The sequence below is a fragment of the Panthera pardus genome, unplaced genomic scaffold (genome assembly GCF_024362965.1).
Source record: "Panthera pardus isolate Hobbes unplaced genomic scaffold, ASM2436296v1 HiC_scaffold_2, whole genome shotgun sequence".
Taxonomy (NCBI): Eukaryota; Metazoa; Chordata; class Mammalia; order Carnivora; family Felidae; genus Panthera; species Panthera pardus.
In genome coordinates, this window is record NW_026526765.1 from 34,884,737 (window position 1) to 34,901,166 (window position 16,430).

Below are 16,430 nucleotides of genomic sequence, written 5' to 3' on the forward strand. Positions count from 1 at the left end.
CTCGTGATTTGTGAGTTTGACCCCCACGTTGGGCTCTGTGCTGACAGCGCAGAGCCTGGAGCCCGCTTCAGATTCTGTGTCTACCTCTCTCTCTCTGCCCCTCCCCTGCTCAAGCTCTGTCTCTCTGTCTCTCTCTCAAAAATAAATAAACATTAAAAAAAGTTCAAAATAGAACATAAGCAAAAAAATAAAATATGTATACCTACAAATATACACATCTCTATTACACATGAACTGCACATAAACTACTGAAAACAGCCACATAATTTCTTAATTTTGACACCGCTGAGAATCAAAAAGTCATCAACCTGGAGGTGTCCGGCTGGCTCAGTCAGTAGAGCTTGCAACTCTTGAGCTTGGGGTTGTGAGTTTGAGCCCTATGCTGGGTGTAGAGTTTCCTTAAATAAAAAATAAAAATAAAATGTCCAGTGTTCCGGTAAATTAATTCATACCCAGATGTGAAAGGAAGAAGGCTAAAATCCTTGCTAGTAACAGAAAAATATGAATATAAAATAAAAAGTCATTAATCTGAAAAATTCTGAGTATAATCTTTGGCTACAAAGAAAAGGTCAGGAAGATGAACTATGCATCTTCTGGGTCTCAATCAGTACATAACATAACAGGGCGCCTGGGTGGCTCAGCGGTTGGGCATCTGACTCTTGATTTTGGCTCAGGTCATGTTCTCACGGTTCGTGAATTCAAACCCTGCATCAGGCTCTGTGCTGACACATGGAGCCTGCTTGGGATTCTCTCCCTTTCTCTCTGCCGCTCTCCTGATTGTGTTCTCTCTTTCTCTCTCTGCCCCTCTCCTACTCATGCTCTAAGTAAATAAACTTTATTTAAAAAAAAAAAAATATATATATATATATATACACATATATATGTAAATATAAGATATATATGGAAATATATACATATATATATATATATATATATCATATCAGAACATCATAGTCTGGTGAACAATATAGGCCTACGCATTCTACAGCAGTGTGTATTCCCAAGTGTCATGAAGAAAAAAATTAAACTACCTGTTTCTAATTACTTGTCCTCAAATATTACTTATAAAAAAGCTTTAAAAAATTACCTTTTTTCTTTCAGAAGGTATGATGCTTTCAGATAAAAAAGGGCAAGTAGCAAAAGAATTTCGAAAATCTAGGGCTCGCTGTAGTTGCTCCTACAGAAAGAAATACAAAACATAACCTTCAAAAAATGTAAAATAATTTGAAAATCAATTCAGAGTGACAGTAATCTAGAATACTAATTACTTTCCATATTCTAACTACCTCACCAATATTCTGGTACCAAAAAGAGTTGTTTTTAAGCCATTACTTACTCGGTAAGTGCTGATAACAAAATGTGTCCTTTGACGAATTCTTTCTGGTCGTTCTAAAGGATGTGCTGAAACAGGAGGCGCCTTTTCAAATAAAAATTCAGAGCCACAAGGAGAAAGCTGTAGTCTGGAACCATCAGCATATTGCACTTGCACGGAATCATCTTCATAAAGTACCATTCGCACTTCAGCTGCCATTACTATGACTATGGATAAAATGTCCTTCCAAGGAGAAGACTGAATAGGAAACAGGGTAGCACAAATTGTTCCCTTAATGTACAAAAGTTCTATCATAAAAAGTGAATGCATTTTCTAAGAACATAAACAAAACATATTTCCGTTGCATTTATTTTTGTTGGGGGAAAAGTGATTACTTTACTACATACTTTTAAATGATCTGAAATTAACAACCTTAACAATGCCTTACCCCCTAGAGCTTTACTCCAGGGTGGGAAGATAACCTAGAGGGAGAAGAAAGCCCACCTAGTTATAACTGTCTTTACAATTTCAATAGCTTTAGTTCTCCGGAAGCTTAAATTCTGTAAATTCTATGCTCAGTAACTAATTTCAAATAAAAGGAAATTCCACCTTTGCATAAGAATACAGCAAATCATTTGTAATGCATGCAAAAGGCAGGCCAAAACTATCAGGCCTAAGAAAAAAGAGTACTGAAAAAGAAATCCCAATACCTGGATTTTTGTCCCTAGTCTGACATTAAGGAAGAAGTTCCATGTCACTACTGAGCAAGTTAATTAATCATAGAGTGTCTTAGACTCATTCTTACTTCACTGAATTCAATTTCTTTTTCCCTACCTTTAGAATGTGTCAGCACCTATGCTTTCCATATAGGGATGACTGAAGGGGAATTAGAGGGTTGGGTTCCATTCATACTCTACAATTTACTAGGCTAGTTAAATGCCTCAAGTTGTCTGTTTCCCTTATTTGTAACATGAGGGACAGTAACAGGATTGTTGCAAGGATTAAACAAGGGAACACATTTGCCAGTCCCAGTATTGCAATGTCAAGTTCAGTAAATCTTATGATTCCTTTCTAACACCAACCCCATCCTCTCTGACACTTACCCACCTCCCTCTAGGACATCATCCTTTTTAAGACTTTCCTTTCTAAACACTAACCCAACCCCTTCTAGAACATTATCTTTTGCCACTCAGGTGATCAACTTTCACCTGACAGAAAAAAGTAACGTTCCTCAGTTTACCTTTTTCCTACCAAAAAACTTCTCAAGTAAAGTATCCACTCATTATCTACTTTCATTCCCATCCATCTTCAATCCATTGCAATCCAGTTTCCTTCCACCTTCGTGCTGGAATTGTTGCACTGATTCAGAACTGTCACCGATGTCTTCCTGCACCCAGTAACTTCAGTCTTCATCCTACTAAACTGGTCACTGTGATAGTGTTATCTACCTTTCTCTGCACCGAATTGTGTTCCTCTGCCTTTTTACTTTTTTAAAAAAAGCGGGGGGGGGGGGGAGTGCCATGGTTTACCCCACCACATCTACCTGTTTTTGACTTTTTTGTTTTAAGTAGGCTCCCCACCTGACGTGGGGCTTGAACTCATGATCCTGAGGTCAAGAGTCACATGCTCTACTGACTGAGCCAACCAAGCACCCCTACCTCTGTTCTTAGTTTAATCATTCCTTTTCACCATTCTCTTAAATCAAGGATTCAAGACCTGACCTCAGTCCCCATTTCATCTCTTCTTACTATATACACCCGTGTTGCTTTTACATCCACCCTTGGTTTTTAAAAGAGTCTCACCCCCTTTCAATGTATGTAATCGGCTACATATGACTGGCTTATAATCTTCTGTAGAATATGTCAGAATATAAGTAAACATTAAACCATATGGTCTCTCCTGAGAACCACACAATTTTATTTCTTCTCTCTAGAGAACTTCCAAATCCACCAGATCCCTCCCAGTGCTTCCAGCTGCCTGACAGACCTCTCTTCATGTTCCACTCAATCCACATGACTAAATTAATCAAACTCAATCCACATGACCAAAATGGAACATGATCACTCCCACCAAAGCAACTTCTGCAACATCCCCTAATTTCACTTTCATTCTTACCTCCCTCAAGTCCAGGCTACATACAATAGCCACAGAGATCTTTTAAAATAAAAATGAGATCTATCACATGCTGGCTCACAATGTACCATTCTGCACTTACATGACATTCCTAACCATGGCCTATAACAGCCACATAATCTGGCTCCATCTTCCTCTCCAAATGTCATCTCATAACTCTCTCCTTGTTCAGGACACTTTAGCTACACTGGCCTTTTTAATGTTTTTAAAACAGGATGTTTCCTATATCAGAACCTTTGCACTGTTCTTTCGGCTTAGCCTGTCCTTCCCCTGGCTTATCACATGGCTGGCTCTTTGTCTTTTAAGCTTAAATATCACTTCCTCAAAGGCCTGACTTTATTGTTCCCAGTCATCTCCCAATCACTTTTTATCCATTTCATCTTTCTTACTCATAGCATCTATCACTATCAAAACTGATTCTATTCATTTGGTCGCTTTTTGACTTTGCCCACCAGGGTATAAACTCAATCAAACCAGGCCTCATCTGTCTTACCGTTGTATCCCTGGCATTTAAAACAATAGCTGGCAAATACTAAGGGTGCAATAAATATTTATTTAATGATGAAAGAATAAGCAAGTGAATTTCAAAATTCTTGTTCCTCCTGAATTTGCAATTTAAGTTAATGGCATCTCAATGTTAGCAATATTTCTCTCCACAGACCTATAACATGTCTTGTTGATTTGGTAGGTTTCTTTTATGAACCTGGCTCCTTTTCCATTTCAGTTCATCAACTTTCCCCTTCATTTCTGCAACTATCTGGGACCTTCTTCCAGTTTCTTCCCTCTCCAATCCATTTCCAGTATTGCTGTTATAGGAAACTTTCCACTATCCAGACCATACCAACCATTTTACAACACTTGATTACATACTTGTTCGTTTAGCGAACAATAAATATTCATAACAATACATGTATTCATATTGCATATATGTAAACATATAGAAATATAGTTAACACATATAAATAGAAATATATATCTCAGATGTCTACTTGCTATTTCAGAAAAAAATAGAAATATAGAATGGGAAAAGATCTCTATGTTTGGCCAAGTTTTTAATTAAAAAAAAAGTTACTGAGATATAGTTGTTATTTACTTAAATAACAGGCATACACAAGAAACAGTGGAATATTTAAAGTTCCCAGCCTATCATAAAAAAACATAATCCGGCTCCAACCCACATTTCAGCTTCATCTTTACCGTCTTATTCCTGTTTGTTTTCACCACCCAGTACATTACGTCACAGTATATTTAACAATCTCCGTACTTGACAAGTCTGTACTTGACATCAATTGGACCTCATTTTTCAAAATGGCAATATGTAGTTACAGAAAAAGCCTCACCAAAACAACCACCAACGTCTTGGACTCAACACGGCAATTCTGAGATGAAAAGTCGCGGAAATAAGGCCAATCAACGGCCCCTGTTTTAATTTGCCAAAATGCTTGAAGTCTGCCCACGACTGCTTCTCGATGGATATTTCATGAATCTGACAAATTACCAACAAGTTATGTTTCTTGATGAAAGAAAACAGTGACAAGCGCAGAGGAATAAGGCCACAGGGGGAATATTTTTAGCCGAGACGTTCGTCGAGTCAGTAGCGGGAGAGAAGCTGAAACGCCAACCACCTCCCCGCAAAGTAAACACAGGAAATCAGCAGTTCAAATCTTCCCTCAACCCGCGGAAGCATCTTTCCTCTCCTAAAGACCGGAAGTCCCGCCCAGGCACGCCCTCTGTTCCGGGGCCAATCCGTCGAGCGCCCAGCAAAGGACGGGACCGGAAGTAGGGGAGGTGGGCGTTCCCAGTCCTGAATGTGGTTGCTTCCTCTTTGATCTTTCCTTCCGATACTCGAAGGTTGGAACCGGCCCCACCTGGTTGTGACTCCTCCCGTGAGGACCAGCATCTGATAGCTCAGCCAAGAGCTAACCACATGGGTGGATTTTAGTGGACTAACGCTTATTTAATCTAAACAAAAATGATACCTTAATAAAGCTGTAAAAAAAAAACAAAACCAAAAAAATTTGGGTCAAAGAGACCTCTTCTTTTTCTAATTTGGTATCAGAAAATATCTTTCAACTATGTATCTGCGCTTTTTTCCTAAGTAGCAAGTAGATGTGTCCGATAAATTTATTGTCATTAAGTATTTATGGAGAACCTACTATGTGCTGGTCACCTTAGAAATAAAGCAGGGAGTGAGACCCAGGGTAGAAGATGAGGACTGGAGATGAACTGGAAAGAAAGGAGTAGACAGTAATTTGATCACAGTTGTAGTAAGTGTTCCTAAAATAGAATACAGAGGTCTGTGAGAGCATGTAGTGGACAGACCTGAGGCTGAGGAAGTATTTCCAGTGAAATCCAAAGGGTAGGTAGGTTTAGCCAGGTACTGTGGAGGTGAAATTGTTTCAAACGGAGGTAACACAGGGCCCTGAGGTCCGAAGGAAAGATCTTGACCCTTAAAAAGCTAGTTTGGTTTAAGAACGGTTATAGAGGAGAGAGGCTTTTAGGGGAGAGAAAGCCTGAAGGGGGTGATAGAGATAAGTAAGGGCTAGATCATTATGGTTTTATGAATTATGGATTCTATCTTAAAGGCAATGGTAGGGGTGCCTGAATGCCTTAGTTAAGGGTCCGACTCTTATGGTTTGTGGTTTGAGCCCCAAGTCTGACTCTGCACTGGCAGTGTGGGACCTGCTTGGGATTCTCTCTCTCCCTCTCAGAAATAGACATTAAAAAAAAAAAAAAAAAAAAAAGGCAATGGTAAACTATTACAACGGCTTTAAGCAAAAGCGGCAACAGCAAGGAATGGGGAGAAATCTAACTCCTTACATTCATCTCCATTTTTGAAAGTCTGATAAGCAAATTGACTTCAAGCTTATGTAAAGTATAGTAAGGGGACCCTCAGATGCCATGTTTTCATTGACCAGTAACATCAATTTGTATCACACAGTACTTAGGTCCTATCCTGTTCCCACCTTTTTTCCCCTCTAATGACTAAGAACCTCCTATTTGTTAACCGTCTACTACAAGGGGGTTTTATGATGCTATTTGTACTTTAGAAAGATACCTGGAACAGCTGGGTAGAGAATGGATTGTAGGATGTAGGGACAGATGTGGGGAGCCCAATAGTCTGAAAAAGCAACAGGAGAGATGGCATTTCAGACTCAAGATTAGACCGTGAGTCTGGAGAGCACAGCTCCAAGAAATACTTAGATCAATTCGATAGTCGTGGGGATGACTGAACAGGCATTGAAAACAGTTCCAGCAGTTCTGTTGGAGCAAGTGGATAGGTAGCAGTGCCATCAATAAGAGGGATGCAAGAAAACAAAGTTTAGGGAATAGCATGACTTCAAGTTTGTGAGTCGTCCTAGTGGAAATGGCAAGTTAGCAAAAGTGTAGAAACAAACCAATCCGGAAGTCAGTGTTGATAGCTGCTAACTGAAGCTTTAGGAGAGGATTAAATAGCCCAAAGATACAGTGACAGAAGAAAATGTTTAGGAGTGGGCTTTGAGGAACACCAATACTCAATAGATTAGCTAAGGGAAGAGAATCCCACAAACACTGGGGAACCACATAAAGCCAGAAAGGCTATTCTATTCCAGGTGCCTAGAGGTTTTCAATTTTGGTGTCACTTAAGTGTCAGATATTGCCTAGAGAACAAGCTAAAGAATCAAGTGTCTACTTGATTTAGTGGCATAAATGTAATCAGCAAGGGCTGTTGTATATAGTGGCAGCAGAAGCTATGTGTTTGAAGGGCAAATAGGAAGTAGAAGAAAATGGGATATTTGAAAAATCTCACTAGAAAGCATAGAACTGTAGTTGAGAGAGAAATTTTAAGGGCCAGATTTCTCTCAAGAAGAATGACATGTTCGACAGCTCACGCAAAGAGGTTAAAAAAAAGAAAAAGTACAGACTAAGTAACAAGAGAGTTCATGAGTCAGAGGGCACAGGTTTTGGGCACATGTGGAATACTTGGCCTTTAAGAGGAGGGATACATCCTGTACAAGAGGAAAAATGAAGTGAACGCAGATGCATTTGTATACATCTGCCCTATTTCTTCTGTGAAGCAAGTCCTTAGGGGATGAGGAGCAAATAGAGTGGAGAGTTTGAGATAAACAAGGTAATAAACACAGATCGCTGGCAGTGCTGACAGCCTAGGTGGCGATTATGAATTTACACTGGCACTAACCTACCAGAAAACATGGCCTCCAGCCGCCTGGGTGAAGCAGGTCCATCCAGGGTTGGTGCTTTGCCAGGCTGACAACACAGTAGCAGTATACGTGACCTCAAATTATTTACGTATACCAAAGTCTAGTCAGCCAAAGATCACCAGCCTCAAGCCAGCAGGCTCTTAAAATAGGGACTTGTAAGCAAGGGAGAAAACTCCAGAGAAAAAACAAACGGCCTGCTACACCAGGGGTCAGAGGGCACCGACTGGTAAGATGTGGACTCCTGCTGAAGGATTCTGAGCAAGTTCTGAGGGAAGGGATACTGGTTCTGTGTTGGATGTTGTTTCCGAAGCAGGATTAGAAGCAGGGATTAATTAGGGATGTGGTGATGTCATGAGGGGAGGACTATTTAGCAATTGGGTATCCCCAGGAATAGATGGGTGGGATAGCAAAGCAGGTCTGAAGACAGGATTGGTAACAAAGCAGTGGCCATACAAAGGGTCACGGTGGCAGTTAAAACTGCATGACTTTGGGGTAAATGTGTCCTGTTAACTTTGCAGCTGGCTTTATCTGTGTCTGTCCTCCCAGACTGATTAACAGCAAGGGTACTTCTTTTTCAGTGAGAGCAGATTTTCAGTCCTTCAGTCCTGAACAAGTTTTTACTCCTTCATACCAAGTATCATCTTCTCTTGCTAAGTGTGATTTTTTTTCTTAAATGAGAACCTCCTCCATATCCACCTGTCCTATAGTTCACGAAATACCTAGTCATTGAATACCTGACCCTATCCAATCTAGAGTGAAACTCCAGTTTCTTAGGCCCTCTCCCAAATTATCCAACCAAAGCCTAAACCCCATGATGGGTTCTAAACACTCTCTCACTGACACACCCTACAGTTCCCCTTGGTGTGTATTCTGCTTTACTGCAAAAGTACTAAATCCAACCTGTTCAGATACATGTGTGTTCCTGGTAGTCTTTGGCTGGAAGGGCACTGAAAGCAAAGACATAAGGTCAGAGTTGACGACACGAGCCAGATTTTGCTGGTACAAACCAATACTTGTGCTTTGTTACCAGAACAGAAGCCTAGGACATTCATTAGCACTTTTGTGTCCTTGCTCACTGGAGACCTACAAGATCTTAGGACCCATATTTCTGTTGAAGATACAGCAATTCTAAAGGCCAACAATTACAGCGCTGGCCATCTCTTCATGATATACTGTTGCAGTTTAAAACATGTCCGCACATTTCTTAATGGCCTATCTGATATGGCTTTAATGACTCACTTAGAACCAAGACTGTAATGGAAAAAAGGCTGTGTGCACCTTCCAAATGCAGCTTCTTCCTAGGTCTTCTACAATGCCCCCTCTCAGAATCCAGCTGCCATGTTTGTGAAAAGGCCAGGCCACACGGACAGGCCATGTGTAGATGGGTCTGGCTAAGTGATATCTTCAAGTCATCTCAGCCCAGTCATCAGCCATGTGAGTGAAGAAGACTCAAGATGATTACAGCCCCCGGCTGTTGGAACTGCCTCCAGCCCTTAGTTTTCCTGGTTGAGGCCTCAAACATTGCAGAATAGAAAACAAACAAACAAAACACAAACCCACAACTATCCCTATTGTGCACCATCCAAATCACTGAACCAAAGAACTCACGAGAATAAAATGCTTATTGTTTGAAGACACTAAGTTTGGGTGGTTTTTTAGGCAGCACTAGTTAACTGGAACACACTGGAACTGAACCAGGTCCTATTGGTACCTGTTGAGTATAGCAGTGGTGAGTGACAATGAGCTAGTGGACAAAGCTGGACGGTTATTCACAGAGCAACTGCTACAAGTTTAGAGCATACTCAGCTATGATGTACTTGGTCCCCGGTCTAATGTACTGCCCCTTCCCTACACCCTTTTCCCCACCCCCAAGATTTACACGGAGCACAGTCCTTGGAGAACTGCAGATGAAGGTAATTATCTACCATGTCGCAGGAGCCATTCTGAAAAAGAGAATCCTACTACAAGTTCCAAAAACCCCAACTATGTATATACTTCCCTTTTACAATAAGGAATCTAAAAGGTATTTTACATTTGTTAATTTTCCCAAGCAGACTCGTTATTGAACTAAATAACACACACACTGAACAGAATTATCTCCTCTCCTAGCATAGTTTGATTTCAAACCCTTTTACAATGTCACATAAAAGTTCAACAGAAATTCTTTAATATCAGGATATCACTCCAAAAACTTAGAGGAAACAAAACTATTTAAATTTTATTTTCAAAGTCTAATTTTAATCCAGACTGAACAAACAAGCAGAAAAGTGAGAAACCTAACTGTATTAGCAGACACAGATGTACCAAATGTAAAACAGTGGGTTATTAACAGAACTATTTACATGCATTATTTACAAGCAATCCTTTTGTACAGAAGTTTTACTTTTATAGTTAGTTGGAAAAAGACTTGACGTTAGGTAAAAATATTTTTAAACAGGGCTGAGGTGGTACTACATTATAGTAAAAGTATTAGAAAAGTGATCCTCAAGGTGTATCAATTATAAAGCAGATGAAAACCTGAATGACAAAGATCTAGTAAAATTCTCTAGTAAAAAAGTCAATGCAACTCATGCTACAAAATAAAAATGAAGGCCATATAAATAAAGCAGAATGTTGTAGGCTTTAGGGCAATGAAGTTAGAAAACAAAAAACAACAACAACAAAAAAACTCAATTCTAGAATCGCAATAAATGCTCAATGAAGAATCCTGGTTGTTTGGTTGGGAGTTTTAAGTTTTTGTGGGTTTTTGACATTTTAAAAGCCCTTGGTATCAAACAGCATTTGGATATGTATATCGCTTAATGATATATTCTAAGACTTTAGTGCTAAAGATTTTCATGGTTGTGATTCATATCTGAAACCCATTCATTGAGACCATGTAAAACTAAATGAAAGCTATATACTCATCTAAAAAAGGATGCTACATTTTGCAATAATATGTATTTCCAGCCTAAAACTTTCTCCCTCAAGAAAAGTAGAATTCAAAGGATAAGCTTCTAACCAACTAGCAAAATTTACTTTCAACATTTCATTTATTTCAAAATCGATTTTATTGCAGCCAAAACAGTGGAATTAACTGTACATAATAAACTATTATATATATATACACATTTTAAGTTATAGGGAATAAAGTTTATTTTGGCAGATAGTGTTAAACAAAATTAAAGTTGCATACATTAGTAACATAACTCAACATCCTTAATTTGGTATAAGTGTGACACATTTTCCTGCTTTCCTGTGTTCTGCTAAATCACCATAACCTAAACTGCTTTATAAAACTGGTATGTTGAAATTTAGCTTTACTGTTTTCGCTTACGCTCTGATTCCAAACAAAACTTTTCATAAGCTTCTTCTATCTCTGGGTCCATCTCATCATCAATATCATCCAAGTATCTATGAAAGAAGTAAAGATGATTCATAAGTTTGTTTTTCAATTTAGAAATATCTAAAATGCTAAACCACACACACACACACACACACACACACACACACACACACACACACACACACAAAGTATGGTACTGTATCTTAGACTGTTAGAGAATGCATGTACTTTCCTGAATCACATACATGTCAGCCCTTAGACAACTAAATGCCTTATCTGGGAAATTCAATTTTACACTGGATTCTGAGTCTCTTGTGTTTGAAGTTAAGCTTCTGTCATACTTTTAGACATAAATTAAAACTTAAAAATTTAACCTAAGTAATCTCTACACCCCAAGTGGTGCTCGAACTCACAACCCTGAGATCAAGAGTCTCAGGCACTACCGACTGAGCCAGCCAGGCACTGTGACACATGTTAAATTCTTAACCTAACCTAAAAGTTAATTTAAATGCTTGAACTATAAATTTGGGGGCTCAAGATTAGCATTTTCATAAATTTATCTTATTAACAATCACACAATTAGAACATAATTTCAGATGTACCATTTACCTCTAACGATACATTTTATGTCTACTTATCAGAATGGTATTCCTGAAATAATTTAGTCACATTCCCATTTATTTGGAATCACTTTCATAATAAGCTACTTTCAAGATCATCTCAGAATTTTTTTCAACTATTAGGTAGTTTAAAATGATGGAAAACAAAGCTTTCCATGGTTAAGTATGGGTGGAAAATTTAAAATGATTATTGATTTAATATACATTCTTACTGAAAACCCAGAGCCATCTTAAAAAAGACAGGTACTACTATCATTTCCATATTTCTCATCTCCATTTTTTTTTTTTTTTTAAAGTAATCTCTATGCTCAATGTGGGGCTTGAACTCACAACCTCGAGATCAAGAGTCACATGCTCTATGGACTCAGCAGCCAGGCACCCTTACCATCTCCATTTTAGAGATAAAAGAAAAAAGACTTTGGGAGGTTAAGTAAATACTGTAAGATTTGGGTAAGTGTGTGGCACAGCCAGAAATCTTTTCCCTTTTCTATACTTTTCCTCTACAACAACATGCTATCTATGTGTCTCCCCACCTCGCAAAAACCCCTTGTACTACATGTGTGACAAAACTATCTTGCCAGTTCTATCAACTTTTTCATTTTGTTCCTCCATTTCCAGTACAAGGCCATGTGCTGAAATGGCCACCAGTGTATTAGTGTCAGAGCATGTAATACTGACCAAGCAAAACTTCACAGGACAACCTGAAATTCAAGGCCAAGAACAATTTGAACTTACAGTGGTATACCCAGCAGGGGTGAACCTTCTTAACGGTTTTGGAGTCCTTACATCCCTGTTATTGTTATTATTTTTTTAATGAACTAGTATGTAAAAGTATGGTAATATTAGAAGATCTCAAATGGACTTAAGATTTCACTAGATAGAGAAAATAAAGGTGGTTCACTTTAAAACCTACAGCACACATGAGAGAGGAGATAAGAAAAATTAAGTCAGATTTAGTTCATTCATTCCTCCACTTAGGAAGAGAACCTGAGTAACTTGTCCAAATTCATATAAACTATTAAGAGCTAGAACTAAACCTCTCAAGTTCTTGGTTCTTCTGTAACCAAACACAATGCAATCTGATGGTAAGGGTGTGATAAAAGTTTCTTTTATTACAAATAATAGCAGGGAGAGAGATGGAGATATGTGAATATCTCACACCTTCCCTTTAGTCCAAACACTATTATGTCATTATCGGTGTTCTCCTTAATCTTAATTTATCCTTTAACAGCTGAGATCTGAGCTTTTTACTGTGTGCCAGGAGGTGGTTCTAGGTTTCTCGCTTAGTCCTCAAAACTCAAAGAGGGGCCCTGCTATCCCTACTTTACAGATGAAGAAACAGGCATAGAACCTGCCCAAGATCTTACAGTATTCGAGCTGAACTAAATCTCCTTTATAAAACTACGCTTGAGTATACTACTATTTTAAGTTTTTCCCCTTCAGATATAAAGTTTCAGAATTGTAGTTTATGTGTTCTAATAGGATTTCTTGAAAGTTTTTGGTAGACAAGTAGTATGTACAGATCAATGTGACACCGTCAAATCACAACGTGCATTCTTCATCTACCTTCTTCTAACCTAAACATCTACAAACTGTAGCCATAGAAACATCACAAAGAAAGCAGAAAAAAGAGAACTTACGGATCACCAGCCCCTGATAAATCTGTCCCATTTTCTTCATAATCTGGAAAAAAATCTTCTCTTTCAAGTAACTCTTGATATTTCTCTTGGTAATCTGTAAAAAGAGTTTTTTTTTTAGTTAAATGCTGACAAAAGTCAAAAAAAGGCCAGTTTTCCTTAAAAACTGTTTTTAATATTAGGAGTTTTAAGTAGATCCAAGGCTTAAACAGGAGTGAGCTACCAATCACATTTTATTAGGTTTTTACAAAATTTACATTCTAATCGGCTTGCTTTTGCTACCTGCATGCCCATAGATCTTAGTTATAATATTCGTCTAACTACGTGTTGCAAATCAAAGTCACCGTGAATATACCAGAGTACAGGTCACAGCCAAGGTGTATGCTGCTTATATTCTCTGCTGCTTCATTCCAGAAGACAAAATACCAGCTATGTAACTTGTTGGGAAAGCACATGTTCTTCCAAACCTTTCACAAGGAAGGATTTCAATCAAATAGCCTGGCCTCTGGGTCCCCTTACTTTTCCCCAAGAAAGTAAAGTGAGCTAGGTGGCTAGCAGCTAACAGCCACTGGCCCATGTTTCTCAATCAGATTAGCTAACCTAGCAAAGGTTCTGAGCACAGGGGATTTTCTTTTCTTCCCTCTCCTTAGAGACAGCTGGAAGGTAGCTACTTGATAAATGTTTCAACTATACTAACTTTCCCTTGGTTGGGTTCTTCCAAGGCAAATACAGGTAGTATTATAGCTCCCCATAGGCCAACTGTCTTACACAGAGTTACTACGTGTATTTTACGAGTAGCATGTTCCTACAGAGTACCTCTCTGAATGAGAAAAAGATCAGTGTGTATTCAAACTAGTTACCTTAAACAGATACCTCATATTTCAACAGGATAATTACATTAGAACTTATTTTTCCAAGATTGCCAGTCTCTAGAAAACTAATTCCAGCTTAAAGAGTTGGGGATATTTTGACATCCGGTTTTGGCAATTTAGAGACAAATTTAACTATAAAATCTTCCTGCAACAGATCCTTGAGGTAAAGAGAAGACAAACATTCTTTGACATGTACAGAGGGGGTTCATAAAAAAGCAAACCAAGTCACCAAAAAACAAACAAAAAGATACCTGAAAACCATACCTCCCTACTGCAGCCAGGAGGCTGCAGACCACACGCTCTCAGCAACAAAGGGGACTGGACTGAAAAATCCACAGAAGGTCAGAAAGCAAAGTCCTGGGTCCATGTGAAACAGGGACATGGAATTCATGCCCATGCCCACCTCTCCGTGCACAAATCCAGCACCCTCCAAGGGCGGATATCCCAAGCAAAAGGTAGACCAAGAAAAAATAAAATGCGAAACACTCTGGTGGCAAAGACGGATAACAAAGAAACTTGCCGGTCTCTTCTTGGGTTTGGAGTAGGGACAAAAGTACCCTGAAGAAACTGGTCCCTCAGAGAATTTTGAACAATGGGCCTGCACCTCAAATTTCTACTACCCACATGAAAAACCCCTATGACAAGAGGTGTCCCTTGTGCAATTTTTACTTTTGTAATTACACTTTTCCGTAAATTTGAAATCATTTCCAAAAAATGTTTTAAGATCATTAAATATCAGATTGCAATAAAAAGATCAAAAAAAAATTTATGTGTGATAAAAAATAACAGGATTAGAATTAAATGACAAAATGTGAAACAAAAATAAGCAGGTTTAGAAGGACAAAAAAACAAAAAAAAGAGGACTTGAAAATCTAAAGATCAAGAAACTTAAACAAATGAGACAAAGATGAAGAACAAAGAACCAAATGATTCAAGGTAACTTTCAAGAATAAGGGAAGAAAGAAAAATCATCTTACCAGACATGGCAAGATTTACAGTGAAGTAGTAATTACGACTGTGGTATTGGTGTTGAGACAAAAGATCCACATGCATGGACACAGGAATGATACAAGTCTACAGAGGAGGCACACATCAGAGGGACATTGTAACTAGCACAGGATGGAAGACTCAACACCTGTTGCTGAGACAAGATAATATGGAAGAAATATTTAATTTCCACTACATCCATCATATAAAAATTAGCCAGACGGGTGAAAGAAAGACCTAAATATAAAAAAGCAAGAAAGACTTGAAGAAAATGGAATTTGATAGTAATTCGGAAACTTTCTTAGCCACAGGGAACAGGAACAAGACAGCTACGTTTACATCAAAACTCAAAGCTTCTATATGACAAGGCAAACATAATGGAAAGACAGCACATACAAGTAGAAGCTAAGAGTCACTTTGTAAGCTATGGAATGAATTATCAGGTAAGACAGACTGGTGATCCAACAAAACACAAACAGGCAATTCGCAAAAGGAAAAAAAAAAAATCCATAGAAACATGAAAAGAAACTCATTATCGCTAGTAAGGAATAAAAGTTCACGATTTTGCACGATCTAACTGACAGTAATTAGGTCCGCTAATAAGTGAGAAACAGGAACCTGCACATCTTGTTGAGGGAATACTAAGGGGTATCATACAGGAAAGCAGGTCAGCAACATTCAGTGAAGTTGAAGACGCACAGAACTTACGATGCAGCGACTGTACTTCTTCACCCCAAAGAAACTCCTGCATGTGCACAAGGACTACTTGATAAGGTTTGTATAGTGTAATCTGTAATAACAAGTAGCCGCCCTTAAGTAGGGACCTAGAACCTGTGGTTTACTCTGCACGCAGAAGTACTTGGCGTTTAAAATGAACTAAAGCTACATATACCTCAACATGGATAAATACTAAAAAATACTAAATAAAAAAATAAGTTGCAAGAGATGTACACAGTAAGATACCATTTACGTCAATGCTTTGTGCGAAAACACACCGTTTACAGACATACCAAGGAAAAAGACCTCACCCATGACCTCCAACTTCAGGATGGTAATTACTTCTGGGAGGGAAGCAGTGGAAGGACTGGCTTTGGGAGGTAGGGATGGGGTCACAGAACAAAATGGTTTACTAGTCACTGTAAGGTTTTACTTCTTTAAGAACACCCAAAGTGTATATTAATATGGCAAAATGACATTGGTTTAACCTTGACAGTGAATAAATCAGTTTTTTTGTGGTTTTTATGTCTTTTGAATGTTTCATAATTTACATTTTTTTTAATTGTTTATTTTATTTTTGAGAAAGAGGCAACACAAGCAGGAGAGGGGCAGAGAGGTGGCGGGG

General features: G+C 38.5%; 2 protein-coding genes across 7 annotated transcripts in view; both read right to left on the reverse strand.

Annotated features, from left to right (window-relative positions):
- The window catches only part of CUNH5orf34 (chromosome unknown C5orf34 homolog), a 33,662-nt gene extending 27,524 nt beyond the window's left edge, over window positions 1-6,138 (reverse strand). Inside the window, exons 1-3 of one of the 3 annotated variants that reach the window (XM_019464293.2) lie at window positions 4,786-6,138; window positions 1,337-1,570; window positions 1,088-1,177 (exon numbers count right to left, since the gene is read on the reverse strand). In XM_019464293.2, coding sequence (XP_019319838.2) covers window positions 1,088-1,177; window positions 1,337-1,531 — 285 coding nt within the window. In that variant the 5' untranslated portion in view covers window positions 1,532-1,570; window positions 4,786-6,138. Of the gene's footprint in view, window positions 1-1,087; window positions 1,178-1,336; window positions 1,571-4,709 lie in introns of all 3 variants that reach the window. The other 2 variants (XM_019464291.2, XM_019464290.2) reach the window with 2 other exon arrangements.
- Window positions 6,139-9,839: 3,701 nt separating this feature from the next.
- Window positions 9,840-16,430, reverse strand: part of PAIP1 (poly(A) binding protein interacting protein 1) — a 30,417-nt gene continuing 23,826 nt past the window's right edge. For all 4 annotated transcript variants that reach the window (XM_019464303.2, XM_019464302.2, XM_053906978.1 and 1 more), the window contains exons 10-11: window positions 13,233-13,326; window positions 9,840-11,040 (exon numbers count right to left, since the gene is read on the reverse strand). In XM_019464303.2, the coding sequence (XP_019319848.1) occupies window positions 10,947-11,040; window positions 13,233-13,326 (188 nt within the window). In that variant the 3' untranslated portion in view covers window positions 9,840-10,946. The remainder of the gene's footprint in view (window positions 11,041-13,232; window positions 13,327-16,430) is intronic.